The sequence below is a fragment of the Macrosteles quadrilineatus genome, unplaced genomic scaffold, assembly GCF_028750875.1.
Source record: "Macrosteles quadrilineatus isolate MER2022 unplaced genomic scaffold, UCM_ALF_1.0 Scaffold_8__2_contigs__length_117827958, whole genome shotgun sequence".
Classification (NCBI taxonomy): Eukaryota; Metazoa; Arthropoda; class Insecta; order Hemiptera; family Cicadellidae; genus Macrosteles; species Macrosteles quadrilineatus.
Window position 1 is genome coordinate 53,794,745 of NW_026542601.1, and position 15,502 is coordinate 53,810,246.

Consider the following 15,502-nt stretch of genomic DNA (forward strand, 5'->3'; position numbering starts at 1 on the left):
CAGGACATCCCCTCACGTTATTTGCTATTCGTCAGACCAAAATTGAAAAGGCCAATCACACGCGGCAATCGGGTTTACTCGACGCTGAGGGCTGCGCCGCACTGGGGATACGCCCGCTATTTGACGTGCCGCAGCGAACGTGTTAAAATTCAACTGCAGCAAAATTACACTTTTTAAACAACACATTTTATATCTAAGTAAGAAATGTGTTAGATAATATGTTAGAAATGTGTCGAATGATCGCCTTAGTGTCCTGTACCTATTTTCAAGTAGGTTTAAAAAAACGCAGTCAAAACACCAAAAAGGTTTTTACTATGGAGGAACTTTTCAGATTTGGGCAATTTTAAGGAACGTTTTTTCCCGGGTTAGGTATTTAACTCATTTGTCATTTAAACTTACTTTATTAAGTTTAAATACAGTTCAACAAAATATTAAAATCCATTTGGAAACTTTTGCTTGTGCTCTGGTAATAACCTAAGTGAGACTATAGTTAAGAGATGAGTTAGTCTTGTGAGATCATTGTAGTCGACATCAGCGCACTCAAGTGTTACCGTCATGAAACACGCATACCAAACGGGGGCCTTACATTTTACACTGGGGACACGTATACAGTATACTTGCACTATTTAAAGCCAATATACGTATTTCTTGTTACATACTCTTATGAGCTATTTGTGACTGTTATATGCTGGTTCAAGTCACGCGCCTCGCCTCACGATACAGAAGCCCTACATGTCCGGGGACGCGCCACCGCCACGAGTCCATGTGATTAGGGTTAATGTGATAGACTGGACACGAGTCTGGATATGCAGATGACGTTACTGAGGAGAAAACCCATCATTCAGCCTCGACTGAAACTAATAAAATTTCTGCTTGGTATTTACTATAGAAAGAGTTATACAGAACCCCTATACAGAGAAAGTTCTCACCATAGAGATCTGTATTTTCTAGGTTTAGCTACGTTAGGCTTCGAACCCGGGGTTCCTGGATCTAAGTGTTAATACAAAAAATACAGTTCGGTTCGGACTATGGTTAGTAAACCAAGCTATGCTACAATTATGGATTTTCAACACGATCTCGTGCTGGAGCGACTTGGTGTTATCAGTTCGTGGCAGGCGTGAAAGTTATTTAGCGAACGGCTTCATGTTGCATAAGTTGTGTGTCAGTGTGGTGGAGGCGTGCCAGATGTTGTCTTAGTCGCCTTATTCGGTAGAAACTCACTATGACTAACCTAACCTAACCTGTTGACACAAATATCAGGTGTTTGGGTAACTTCGGCGCCAGATACAGAAATACAGATTTGTTTATTGAATTAGTATGAGATAATTTATTTATGTTTTGTTGGCTATCTAACAACAAACACAAATACAACTATAGTCCATTAAAAAAATTCAGGTGGTTAGAGCCCACTAGAAAAAGCAGGCCATGCTGCAGGATCTATGACGTCACTCTAGTGGATAGATTTCATTGATAAATTCATTGCCATCACCATTCCCATATGTTTTAGGTAAATAAACAAGCTGGCTGTTTGTAAGATTTTAATGGTAAGATGTTTAGTACAACCTGTACAACTATCCACCACTGTGACGTAGTGTTGCGCTACCCGCGCTGCAGCATGGCCTGTTTTTTTTTTTTAGTGGGGCCTTGGTTAGAGGGTAAGGTTTTCTGGGTTCTCCCACCACTGTTATAAACTTCTATATAACAGCTGACCAGCTGTTGGCTGTTAATTTAAGGTTGAGTGGAGGGGATGGTGCTTCCCTTCAAAATTTTAGGATAGTTGCTATATTCTTAAATTATACATAACATCTTTAGTTGAATCGTGGATTTTGATTGTTAATGTGAAATCATTTCATCTTCTGAGATCTGGGCATACATACATAGGGGGAAATTTTTATCTTTATTTTTTAGGAAAGTAGTGTATATGCTAATGGTTCTTTCAGTGCAGAAATCATATAGGTAAACTTACTCTTTATGTTGAAGAAATATCATTTCCGGGCATGTTGAATAATGCATTCATTATAACTAATTGCTTCTCGAGTATTATTTAAAGAAAGCTAACAAGGACTAGACCAACCTTGACAATGTATTCATCAAACAATACCTGACCTCAGGCCCCTGAATTGTATACTCTACACCTACATCTACTTCTACTTTGCCATGCTCTTGGCCCTCATACTCCTACACGCTGTTATATATGTATTAACATTGTATTCAGGAACAAATTACTTCCTCTATGTACTCCTCATTACTTCCTTCATGTCGTCTGCTATGAAGACTTGAAAAGTGTAAATAATAAAAGAAAACTGTAAGAAAAACATACAACCTGATTAATTACATTTACCAACAAAACCACCTATACAGGGTGAGTTTTAATTGTCCCCCCCCCCAACTTTTTTCTACATTTTTTCAAATATCAATCCCAGACCACTTCCAAACATTGTTGGGTAGTAAGTACTTCATTTTGACAAGGTGGTCATTTCCGGCCGCCATCTTGGATCCGCCATATTGGATGCAAAATATTTTTTTCAGATGTAAAGGTGGGGTTGTGACCCATTATTTCGAACTAGATTTTTACCCTAATTGCAATGCCATAGACCGTTTTTAAAAATATTGATCCATTCCAAAGTTATGAGGCCTTTTTAAAACTTTATTTTTAGCCCATTTTAACATTGTGCATGTACAAACTAAGACCATAATCTCAAAATAGTGCTAGATAAAGATAAGTATACACTACCATTCATTGTCGACTTATTTTCACTTGGTTATGACGGATTTATTTTTTCGGCCGCCATCTTGGATCCGCCATTTTGAAATGTGATCAATTATTTTAAATATGAAGGGGGTGTTGTGACCCATCATTTCGAACTACTTTTTTAAGCTAAACTCAATGCCGCAATCCGTTTTTTGTTATCATGTTTTGATTTTGAAATATTGACATTTTTAACAAAAAAGTTGCAATATTTCATAAATGAAACTTGATAACAAAAAAAGGATTGCGGCATTGAGTTTAGCTTAAAAAGGTAGTTCGAAATGATGGGTCACAACACCCCCTTCATATTTAAAATAATTGATCACATTTCAAAATGGCGGATCCAAGATGGCGGCTGAAAAAAATAAATCCGTCATAACCAAGTGAAAATAGGTCGACAATGAATGGTAGTGTATACTTATCTTTATCTAGCACTATTTTGAGATTATGGTCTTAGTTTGTACAAGCACAATGTTAAAATAGGCTAAAAATAAAGTTTTAAAAAGGCCTTATAACTTTGGAATGGATCAATATTTTTAAAAACGGTCTGTGGCATTGTAATCAGGGTAAAAATCTAGTTCGAAATAATGGGTCACATCCACACCTTTACATTTGAAAAAAATATTTTGCATCCAAAATGGCGGATCCAAGATGGCGGCCGGAAATGACCACATTGTCAAAATGAAGTACTTACTACCCAACAATGTTTGGAAGTGGTCTGGGATTGATATTTGAAAAAATGTAGAAAAAAGTTGGGGGGGGGGACAATTAAAACTCACCCTGTATATTAAGCTACATGCTGTTAAGTTAAGCTTACTTCAAAAGTGATAGAAAGCAACTAAAGACTGTCTTGCCTTGTCTATCAGCTGGTGGTATGAATTAATTATAACCATAGAGATTAATGGATTAACCATGCACCATTTGATTGAGGTTATGTATATTTATTTTTAAGTTTATTTTAACCCATTATTTGATAAGGTAGCTGTTTTATTCGTTTCCAAAATTTTACCATTCTTTACATTAGTTTTTTTAACTTTTGAGTTTATTAGTAATATTTTATAAGTTGTCTGTAAAAAAAACTTTGCAAATCACAACACATGCATTTACCTAAATGGATTCACCAATACTATGCCATACTGACTTATAGAGATTTGCCTGAAGAGTTTTACTATTTCATTTGAATGATAACTTACACTGTATTAACCTTTTTTAAAACAATTTGAGTACTGTACAGGCAGGTTAACCTTAGCTCAAAAGTAATTGCAAACGCTTGATGGTTCTAGTAACATATTTTTGTTAGGTTATCGTATAATTACTTATATATTATCGTAATAGACTTTCAATGGCGTGAACGTATTTATTTTACCCTACCAGCCTTAGATATTATTAGCTATGGTATAAAATTTAGAAAATTTTAAGGTTCAATTTAAAACAAAAATGTTGCATATAGGCTACCGGTACTGTGTTATTAACAACTCTTGAACCATTCAAAGCAACTAATAAGTATATAGTATGATTGTTCGCTGAATCATTTCACTAAGACAGTGACAAACTTTTGTAGATCTAGTACTTTGCTGATACAAGAGTAATGGAGTGAGATGATTTTGTGTCACTTTGTTACTGATTATTCAGTGCTAAAGACACCAACATAACCTGTGTGAAGACCAGAGGGTTGCCACCCGTCCCGATTCTGCCGGGACAGTCCCGATTTCGGTTCATATGCCCACATTTAAGCCTATGTTAATCCGGGGGGAGGGGGGCCATGTCCTGAATTTTCCCTAACCTAAGGTGGTAACCCTGGTGAGGACACTGTTTCTTAGCTAGGACGATTTTTTTAAAAATCCCAATGACCAGCATTGAGATACACTTAGTAGACTAAGTACCGGGAGATACACAATATAGTACAGTTTTGGATTTTCCAAAAGCTAGCTATTCTCGGTGACTTTCCGATTCTCAGGGGCATCAACAAGCGCTTTAACCGCTTGAGTTCCTTCATATTTATTAGAGCACTAATCCCTTTGTATTTATCTTTTGATCCCCTCCATTTGTTTAGTATGTCATAAATAAAGTAGATCTAATAAAATCTTAATATTTTATAACTTGTAAGTAAATTAAATCCTGTTACTGTATTACAGCTTCCCGCGCTGAAGACTGTGATCCCTCTGAAGCCCAGCGGCACTCAGACGCTGCCCAAGTCAGAGTCTTCTCGGTCCTCCTCCACTGCCACAACCCCCGTCCTGGCCCCTTCCTTCCCACACCTGAACAACAACAACAATACGTCCCACAACAACAACAACTCCACCCACAACAACAACAACTCTGGCAGTCCATCGCCTCAGCGGTTAGACCCACATGGACGGAGATTACCACTCACCCCTGTTGGTAAGGGCTAACTTAATACGATGTAAATTAGCTTAAGTGATTTTTTCATATCCTGGTACATAAAGAAGTTATTAATTGTCAGGCATTATTTTGGAGTCTTAGCTTTGACCATCCATAAATTTTTCCGCTCCTGTACTTGGCAAATCAGGTCTTCTGGATGACTATGTCAAAGACAGAAACTCACTGGTATTACTAAGTGCTGACGTCACAGGCACACCTGTACTGGTGAACTGCTCTGAAGATTGCTGTTTGCCATTGTCAGCACTCACTAGTCACTACCTAGTTCTAAGTTTATGTCTGTGCTGCACTCATACCCAGAGGACCTAGTTTTTATAAAAATGTGTTGGCTGTAAAGGTTGCAACGATAAACCTTGTTGAATTGTCCAACAGAGAATGCTGCTGTCATTAACTTATCTGTTAAATATTCTGACCATTTAATCAGGCCATACTTAAAGGATAACTTATTGTACCTAAACTGTAGAATATTTTATGATAGTGAAGAGGTGAACATATCAAAAGTCCTTGCCCGTTACCTTTCTTAAGCCAAATGGGTGGGGGGGGGGGGCTCGAAGGTTACTATGGTTCTTTGCTGAAACCTGTATAACCATTATTCCTAGCAAAATGACTAATTTGGTTACAAAATTAAAGCTTTGTTAAATTTACATCAAGTGGTCCTATATCTACGTTGTATACTTATAGTACCGTATATAGGCCTATTCATTTTTGCTATGACCCATAGATTGGAAGATTTCAGGGAAAACAAAAACAAATTGTACCTTTTAGCCCTTGACTAGTCCAAAATAATTTACAAGGTCAAAAATTGTGTTCCAAACATTTCTTTCTATACCTTTTCATTGTCTGGACTAAAAACTTAGGGGAGAAAATATAATTTCGTTCCAGAGTGTATGGTTGTCACTCTGTGACCTGCTCATTCATTTGAGTACTGTATGTTCAATTTGAATAAATAATTGACTAAAACTGGTTGGTTTAGATTACATCTCAACTTCTGAATCCTAAAATCAATAGTTTTAGTCAGATTAAGACAAAAGAAGACGTTTGAGTCACCAACTACTGCTGCGAAACTTATTAAACAGTATTTTCATTCTGTATGAATTGTTTGACGCAACTGGAATTCCCAGCAATTCTCTAATCATTGTGAAACAATTATGGTACTAAGTAATCATGGTGTCCGGTAGTAACATTTGCTGTATATTCATGGTCATAAAGTAATAACTACAAATAGTTTGGTTTTACGTATTATTAAAAATATGAAAATGAGCACGAATCTTAAACATAATAAACTACCGTACAGATCATTTTATTTTATTTTTTTTTTTTTTACTTTATTTTATTTTGATTGTTTTGACAATTTGTACCAATAACTACAATCATTGTTACAGAGGCCCTTAAATACTATGGGAGTCGGTTGACCGAGTATGAACGAACGGAGATTGAGAAGTACCCAGAAGTTTGGTACTTGGGACTTGATGCTTGCAAGATACATGGTGAAGAGGGACTCTCACAGAACGGGGGCTTTGATGATGACAACGGAAGTTATAATAAGGTAATAGTAAACTCTGATAGATTTTTGAGTAGTTTTATTTTGTTGACTGAAAAAATTTGTAACGAAACGAGTTAAGTCCTACAAATATATTTATGATGATAACCCAACCTAATATAACCTACGCAGCGCGCTGTTAAATAAGTGGCCTCCGTATAATACCAAAGTACCCATGGAAGAGGTAAATGGTCTGCGGAATCACATTGTCATTCTATGTATTTCACTGTTGATCTAATTCTTTGTCAAAATTAGCTCCTGTTTGTGAAACTGTAAAATTAATTTTCTTGCTCAATTTCGTTTTTCAAAACTGTTGCCTATTTGTAAAGTGGTGTAGTTTATTAAAATTTTACCTTTTACTTTCTCTGTTACATTTGATTAGCCTATCCCAGCAGTATTTTAAAGATTAAAGATAAAAGATAAAATAAAGATAAACTATTTTTAGTTTAAATTTGATTAATTCTTTTACAGGTTCTACACGACCACGTTTGTTTTCGGTACGAGATTCTGGAAGTGATCGGAAAAGGAAGTTTTGGACAAGTTATACGAGCTCTAGACCACAAGAACAATACACATGTCGCTATTAAGATTATTAGGTGAGTTGGACATTTTGTGGAAAACCACCAAATTGGTTATGGTCATTAAATACCCTAACTGGCTTTTACTGTTAGAATGGGTCAAACAGAAAGATTTAATTTAAATTGGTAGCTTTCAACAACTGTAGGGTAAAGTACTAAATGTTAAATGATTGTTGAACTAGTTTTTATCACTGTTCAACTTTTGTCTTTATTTTGTTGAAGAAGTAACAATAATTTTATAAAACATGATCCAAGATAGATAGAAGTTCTGTGTTACAAAAATGAACCATGTGATGATAATTTTGTAAAATTGTCAATCTTTTCTTGAGAATGTAAATTAAACAATAAAAATACCAAAACAAAACATTAAAATACCTGATTTGGATAGAGTACACCCTAGCACAATAAGCGCAAGAAATGTTGCAATATAGTTAAAAGAAGGATCATTGACCAACTTCCTGGCCATTATTGAACCTAAAGACCCAACGTAAACCTTCTGGTTGTAAATGCTGTCAGTGACAGAGAAACTTGTGTAATTTTATGCATAGTGTAGTTTTATGTGTGTCTAGTTCCATGGGCGGCTCTTAGCCATGAGATATTTTTGCTATCCTTACAAAAATCCTTAAAACAGATTATCATGCTAACATCCTTACCCTCATATTTTAAGCTATGTTAAGTGTAATGTAACTAATAAATTTAACTCCTGCAGGAATAAGAAGAGGTTTCATCACCAAGCGCTCATAGAGGTCAGGATTCTGGATCATCTCCGGAAGAAAGACGCGGATAGCTCACACAACGTGATACACATGTTGGAATACTTCTACTTTCGTAATCATCTGTGCATCAGCTTCGAGCTTATGAAGTGAGTTACGCAAGGTTCTTGAGTTCAAATATGTAAGAATTTTACTAATCTCATGGCTACATCTATAACTAGACTAGTCTACTTGAATAGGTCAATAGTAGTCTTTGGACATCTTGCAAAGAAATTCTGACAAATATTCCGCACTATGTGCGATGCTATGTAAAGTATGAGAAATTAAGCTTGGCATTGTACCTAAAATTTGTTTAATGTTAAGGATTAAGAGAAGACTGGAAATATTGTTGATTTATATAGTTAAGTTTTTGTGCTGAAATTTTAATTTGATGAGACTCAAATTGGATTCTTACAGGGAGTTAATTATGTAGGTTAACTATTTGTAAGCCTTTTCTGTTAGGTATCAATTTTTCACATTAGAGAGAGCGAGACATTTTAAATTGTAGAATTCAGGTAAACATTTTACTATTATTATTTATATCTATACCAACTTTACTCATTTTGAGTTTTAGTTTTAATTATGAATAAAATAATTAGTAATTAGTAACACCAATACCAGTGTGATAGGATTTGTTGTGTGAATCAATAATAATAAATAATAATCTTTGTTGAGTACTCATGTTTCTTAAAAAAACTACAATTAAATCATAATTGTAATTCTGATAAGGTTTAATTCCAACTAAGAATTATTTGTTTTAGTCACATTACACAATGACTTAAAATTAATGGTTGTTACATTGTTGTTACTGTATAACAGGGGAAAGTTATTGTATAGAATGACTTTTGATTTTATAATAGGCCTACAGCTATCCATATTTTTACACCGAGACACTTTATTATTGTTATAAATTGTATTAGGTTAATGCACTAATTATTTCATAACAATTCAAGCATAGTGTGAGTAACCCAATGTGTGCGAATTGATAGTTTAAGAACTTTATTCAGCCACAAAATAAGTGCATGGACAACAGTAATACCAACCAATAACATGAATAGTGTACTCGTACATTAGTCCCAAAAATTTGAACATCCATTCACATCCCAAACAATGTCTGGACAGCAAACAATGTTGTGATACCGATGTTAAATATCGATGAACTCCCTTACATCTTTGGTTGTCTTTCTGGACACTTATGGACTTATAAGAACTGTCACAAATTTCAAAATTCCAAGAATGTTTAAGCGTACGTGGGAGAGGGTGGCTGGGTTTGGAAGGAAACTTGTGGTAAACGGATCTGGTGAGTCGTAGGCCTACACCTGGTAGACCCTGGGATATTTAAACAGCATCCAGTGCAAGACACTTATTTACGTCAATTGTTTCAGTCTTCTATTGGAGTGTTTACCATCCTTTTTTACTGGCAGAGCACTACCATTTTGCACTCTGTAGCCTACCACTGGTTGGGAATTACACTGCTCTATTGAATTCAGCTCTAAACTGATGTAAAAATAGTATGATTAAAAAAGAAAATCATAAAAGTATATTTAAATATAGAAAAAAAGGTGGCTATGCTAACTCAATGGTCAAAGGATCGAATTTTGGTATGGGAGGGACGGGTTCAATTCCTAAAATATCCACACATATTTAGTAGTTTAGACCGATGCTTAAAAGCGTTTAAACTTAACTCTTTTTTACAATAATTTGGTTTTTTATTTAATTTTTGACGATATCTTGACACTGAGTGCTGTTCAAATTGTCCTTCAATGCCATTTGTATTGATTGGTCAACGACAAAGTTAAATACAAGTTTTTCAAAATTACCCATTTCCTTGACATGCCTTTTTTGTAATTGTTTAACCCTTAATACTTTGGCAAGATAGTATAATATTATCCTACAAAAACCAATACCCATGTCACTCACTACAGTACAGTAGTTAACCTAAAGTTTCTTTAAAGTTTGCATGCTATTTCGTGATATAAGTTTGGCAGATATATACCCGATAATCTGTGTTTAATTTGTATGATAACTTTTAGTATAGTTGGATTATGATGAAGTTAGTTAACCAATATTTGTTGATTTCATTCTAACATAATCGTATCCTACCCACATGATAAATCATCAATTTCTTATCCAGCTGTGAAGTGTCCTGTAAACATTATGTGTTGTTCATTTTTAATCCAATAGTTTGACACTTATAGTTCGACCGCTTAGAAAGCGACCTCCTCCAGCATTGGTTTAGCATTAGCGCGCAGGTCGTTTTCTAAGCGGCCGAACTATAATTAAACATTGTAGGTATTTTAAATCCTTGTAGGCCATATGGTAATACCGTAACATAGAGATCTACCCTAGCAGTATCTTGAAGTTTTAAATTTCATACTAACCCTTTTCTTTGTTATTTGTATAAACCAATTTTTCTAAACTTTGACCTTTGTTGTGTGCAGTATTATTTTTATTTTTCGTTAGGTTCAACAAATTTACTCATAGTTTCTTTATAACCTTAAGGCTAAGGATTATTTATTTTATTAAAAAAAAATTCATAGAGAGGCATTTATAGACAGTATTGTAATCATAAGATCAGCAAGATAATTATAACTGAAGAAAGTTTTATTTTCAATTTGGTGTTTTTCATGATTAACTTTATTATTAGGGGTGTGTTTTAAGTAAGGGCCGTTGTGCATTTTACTCCGTAGTTTGCGTGTACTATAATAATGAGATAATTTGTGAACTTAATAAAGCTATTTTCAGCTCTGTAGTTGACGCTTTGTTGTGTGTCTAGAATTTTTTTAAATTGTTGAATCTTATGCCAGATTAGGTCAGAGCTATGTTTTTGAATGCAAGAAACATATGTGATCCATACATTATCACCGGATGACTCAATTTTATGGCTCTAATGCGGTGAGTGAGGTTAAAAATCGGAAATGCCTTATCAGGTCCAAAAATGGCCATGGAAATATCCATTTCCAAAGAAAATGCATTTTCTGTGTGTACTCAGACTTCTCACATAAGACAAAAAAGGAAAAAGGTTAGCGAGTGTTTTGGATTTTTTAAGTGTTACATGGAAGAAAAGGATGATATGAAGATACAGTAGCAGTAGAACCCCTGTTAACCGAATTCAGGTTACCCGAATCCCGGGTTAACGGAAATGGTCCTATAAAATAATATAGGGTTGTAAAATGCTTTAATAACTTCAGTTGTCTAGTTTAAAGTATTTTCTATCCCATTGTTACATTTTTGTAGCTGAAATAACACAATTAATTATATAGACATTAGATATTGTCTTAAATTAATATTTCCTACACACTGTGATAATACATTGGCTATTTTTAGCATATGATGAGTAAACCAAAAAATGGTTATCCGAAACGGGTCTCCCCCCTTTATTTCGGTTAACTGGGGTTCTACTCTAAGTCATCTGGTGATGAATGTATGCATCGGATATGTATTTTGCTTTTGAAAAACGCATCTCTGACCAGGTTTGCCACCTGTCCCGATTCCGTCAGCACAGTCCTGATTTCGGTCCCTTGTGCCCGAGTTTATGCATATGTTATTCTGGGGGAGGGGAAGACCGTCCCGATTTTTCCCTAACTAAAGGTGGCAACACTGTCTATGGCGTTATCTGTCATGCGCCAACTCAATCTTTTTACAACACACAGTAAAGTGTACACGTCAACCACAGATCATGGCTTTATTATGTTCACAAATGATGCCAGTAAGCAGCAAGCCGCCTCAAAACCTCTAAGACATATAATAAATTATGATTTAAGCCACTAGAATAAACCTATCATAGCCCGTATTATAGTGTTTCAAATAGTTTAAATAGTGCTAAAGAAATTATCTTATTTTTTAAATCAACCGTTTCTTTATTTTAAGTTTTATTTTATATATAAGTCCCCCAGGACTTTATTTACTGGTTGAGTTGCCTGTAGATAGCTTGGTAGATATTTCAGCTTCTTAGTTCTTAAAGATCCTCAAGTTTAATACTCATTAGACAGCTGTTTAAAGCTATTTTTGTGTTTCAGTCTCAACTTGTACGAGCTGATCAAGAAGAACAATTACCAAGGGTTTAGCCTGAGCTTGATCCGAAGGTTTGCTCACTCACTTGTACAATGCCTGCGGCTCCTTCACAAGGAGAACATTATCCACTGTGATCTCAAACCCGTAAGTTACATGTTTTTTGTAAATTATTGAAATTGTTTAAGAAATTGTTGTTTGAACATTTATTGAGGAAATCATTACCTAGGTGGTTATAACCTTGAAAAGTTATACAGTAGTAGTGTATAGATTAATTACATTTAAATATTTTTTTCTTTTACAATTTAGGAAATAATTAACTTTTTATTAAAAAAAGTTAAGAATCAAGCCATTAAGGTTTATTTTATTGAAAAACCCATTACATATTTTTACCGTACCTGTATAGGATTGGTAAAAAATATGATTAAAAATATAAATTGAGACAGTATTATAGAACGTAAGCAATATAAAATAAATCGGTGAAAATAAATTTAGTAATACAACAGGATTTTCGCTACCACACCAGGTTACTCTATTCTGTATAGAGTTTTTCTCACAACTTAATTATTTTGCAGGAAAACGTGTTACTGAAGCAACGAGGCAGCAGTTCAATCAAAGTAATAGACTTTGGCAGTTCATGTTACTCCCATCAGAGGGTATACACGTACATTCAATCTCGGTTCTACAGATCTCCAGAAGTAATTCTTGGTCTTCCTTATGGCACTCCCATAGACATGTGGAGTTTAGGTAAGAAAACAACTCCTTCCATTCTTTATACTAAGACAGGACCACAATGCTGTTTATTTTATATGCATTGGTTTATAATCACAGTTATGTTGTGTTTAAACCACAGATATCTGATCATAGTTTTCAAATTAATCACTTTTTACATGCTAGGAGTCTCAAACCAGAAGATGCTTGATCTTGAAATACATGCAAAACTTTATGTACAATGTAGAATTTATGGCTTCAAATTGAGCTATTTTTGACTTAGTCTTGTTGACTTAGCAACCTTTTCAGCTGTAAAGACAAAGAAACAAAGGTGATTAAACTGTCACTTATATCTTGTGTGCATGTAAAAGTCAACCAAAACGTCAACAGACTTTATATCTTAAATATTTTTTAAAGTGATTCTACTAAAAATCATCAAGACAATATGTTTTAGGAAATTATATGACTAATCCTATGATGCTTAAATTACAAATCAGTTCATAATTTATATATTGTAATCATTGTTAGACCAGGTATAAGAGTATAAACTTTTTTAATTTGTTCCTAGTTCCTATTGTTGTGCAGCACCGGTGGGTAAGGTAGGGGAGTGTGAGTGGTCCGGGGCATTTAAATATCTTGTTTATGAACAGATGTTTACAATGTAATCATCGTAGGATTGGTCATTAGATTTCCTAAAAACAAAAAAAAGATATACATTTTTTGGCCATTATATTTGGAGTTCTTATAATGGTCTATAAATAGTGGAATCATCTAGTTTCAAAAGTATTTCACATAGCAAACATTAAACACCACCGTTTTGAATTGGCACAAATTTGAAATTAGAAACCTCGTGTAGATATTGGCCTTTTTTGTCCCCACATGTGTACTAAATTTGAAGTCAATCGCTTACGGGTTCAGAAGTTATGGATTAATTTGTAAAAATCACATACAGACAGACATAAAGGAAATCCAAGCATTTTAGACCTATGTTTATAATATGATGTTTCTATTGTTTTGACCTAAGAAAAACATACACAAAATCTTTCCAAAGAGTTTATATACACCCAGTATAAAAAAAAATACCTTATAATAATTTTTTTTTAAGAGCAGGGTAAAAATATGAGAAGAAAGGATAGTTCACTTAAAAAAATCCCCTTTTCTAAATAATTAATACATGGAGTCCAGAAGTAAATTTAATAGCTGACATTAGTAATTCATGTTGACAAGATTTCTGGGTAATCATGAAGAACGTTATGTTTCAGGTTGCATCTTAGCTGAGCTTTACACAGGCTATCCTCTGTTTCCTGGTGAGAACGAGGTAGAGCAATTGGCTTGTGTAATGGAGGTCCTGGGAGTTCCTCCTGAGGACGTCATCATGAATGCTTCACGGCGTCGACTTTTCTTTGGTTAGTACATTGCAAAATTTATTGGACTTTACACATACCCTTTCCACTTCCATACTGCTTACTCGTACTGGACTTGGACTATACCTCTCCATTTTCCCTTATTCCTCCATAGTTCTTCCTTTAACATTTGCCATCACTCTTCTCTCTTCTCCACATTCTTCTTCAACTCATCAATCCAATCTCTTTTGGGCCTTCCTCTCGATCCCTACACACTAAAATGATCTGATAGAAATTGCAAACAACTATTTGTATCTCTTGGCGGCTATTAGTTAAACTCTGTGGATATTCACATTGGACCATTTTCATGTGGTGTAATTCGTTTCTAGTTATTTGTGTAGCTAGTGGGCAAAGTGGCACTTTGCTGCACACGAGAGCAATGTTTACGCACGAGCCGCAGGCGAGTGCAGAATGATCTCGAGTGCAGCAAAGGCCTTTTGCACTCGTGTTACACATTATATTTTTCCTACAGTTACTATAAAGCATATAAATAATTAGTCTTTCAAACACTATACAACACGTTTTTAGGTTCAGCTGGCAACACAAATAGGTGCCCTAGAGAAAGTAGTACGCGGTCCGTATCACTCCGCTATTTTTCCTCGGCAAGAAATGTGCTCCGCGACTTGAGAATATAGTTCCGTATGTTTTTGTAATTTGAAGTGGTTTCCGCGCCTAAAAAAATGCTTTTAAGGTATTTTCTTGTTTATTAAGATCGTAGGAATGTTTTAAAAACGTTTAAAAGAAAAGTCCAGAAAGTTTAGAAATACCGAAACTATAAACACGAAATGACAGGTTAAATCGTAGTTATAATAGTCAATCAGCTGCTCATAGTATTATTATCTTTAAGTGTTGCCAACCTATTTCCAAGCGTACACGGATTACGTGCATAATAGAACCACGCTGTTTTGTGTTGTTTCGTTGGAATCCTGATGTGTGCCAAAGTATAAACCGTACGACAAAGTATAAACCGTACGACAAAGTATAAATATGCAGCAATTAGCAGCTTTCTGTACTATAAACAGTACAAGGAAGCCAACTTTAAGGAAGCCAAGCCAGTCGGGTGACTGTAGGAAAAAGCTATTTCTGCGAAGTGTTACATTTTAAATTATGCATCCAATGTACGATTAGAGTTTTATCAAGAAATGTGTTTTTCAGACTCTAAGGGAAACCCAAGGTGTATTACCAACAGCAAAGGTCGCAAGCGAAAGCCAGGATCCAAGGATATTGCTACAGCGATTCGATGCAACGACAAACTATTTGTAGACTTCATCACCCAGTGTCTCAAGTAAGCATATTTCTAGCAATTATCTTTAACACGTTGAGTGCGGGCCACATCTATAGATGAAGTCGCGCCACCC

At 35.0% G+C, this 15,502-nt stretch overlaps 1 protein-coding gene across 3 annotated transcripts in view; it reads left to right on the forward strand.

Moving 5' to 3' along the window:
* Nucleotides 1–15,502, forward strand: part of LOC128999642 (dual specificity tyrosine-phosphorylation-regulated kinase 4-like) — a 161,443-nt gene that overhangs the window by 143,767 nt on the left and 2,174 nt on the right. For all 3 annotated transcript variants that reach the window (XM_054426253.1, XM_054426254.1, XM_054426255.1), the window contains exons 4-11: nucleotides 4,885–5,131; nucleotides 6,532–6,695; nucleotides 7,161–7,285; nucleotides 7,977–8,129; nucleotides 12,039–12,177; nucleotides 12,606–12,777; nucleotides 14,004–14,147; nucleotides 15,300–15,429. In XM_054426253.1, coding sequence (XP_054282228.1) covers nucleotides 4,885–5,131; nucleotides 6,532–6,695; nucleotides 7,161–7,285; nucleotides 7,977–8,129; nucleotides 12,039–12,177; nucleotides 12,606–12,777; nucleotides 14,004–14,147; nucleotides 15,300–15,429 — 1,274 coding nt within the window. The remainder of the gene's footprint in view (nucleotides 1–4,884; nucleotides 5,132–6,531; nucleotides 6,696–7,160; nucleotides 7,286–7,976; nucleotides 8,130–12,038; nucleotides 12,178–12,605; nucleotides 12,778–14,003; nucleotides 14,148–15,299; nucleotides 15,430–15,502) is intronic.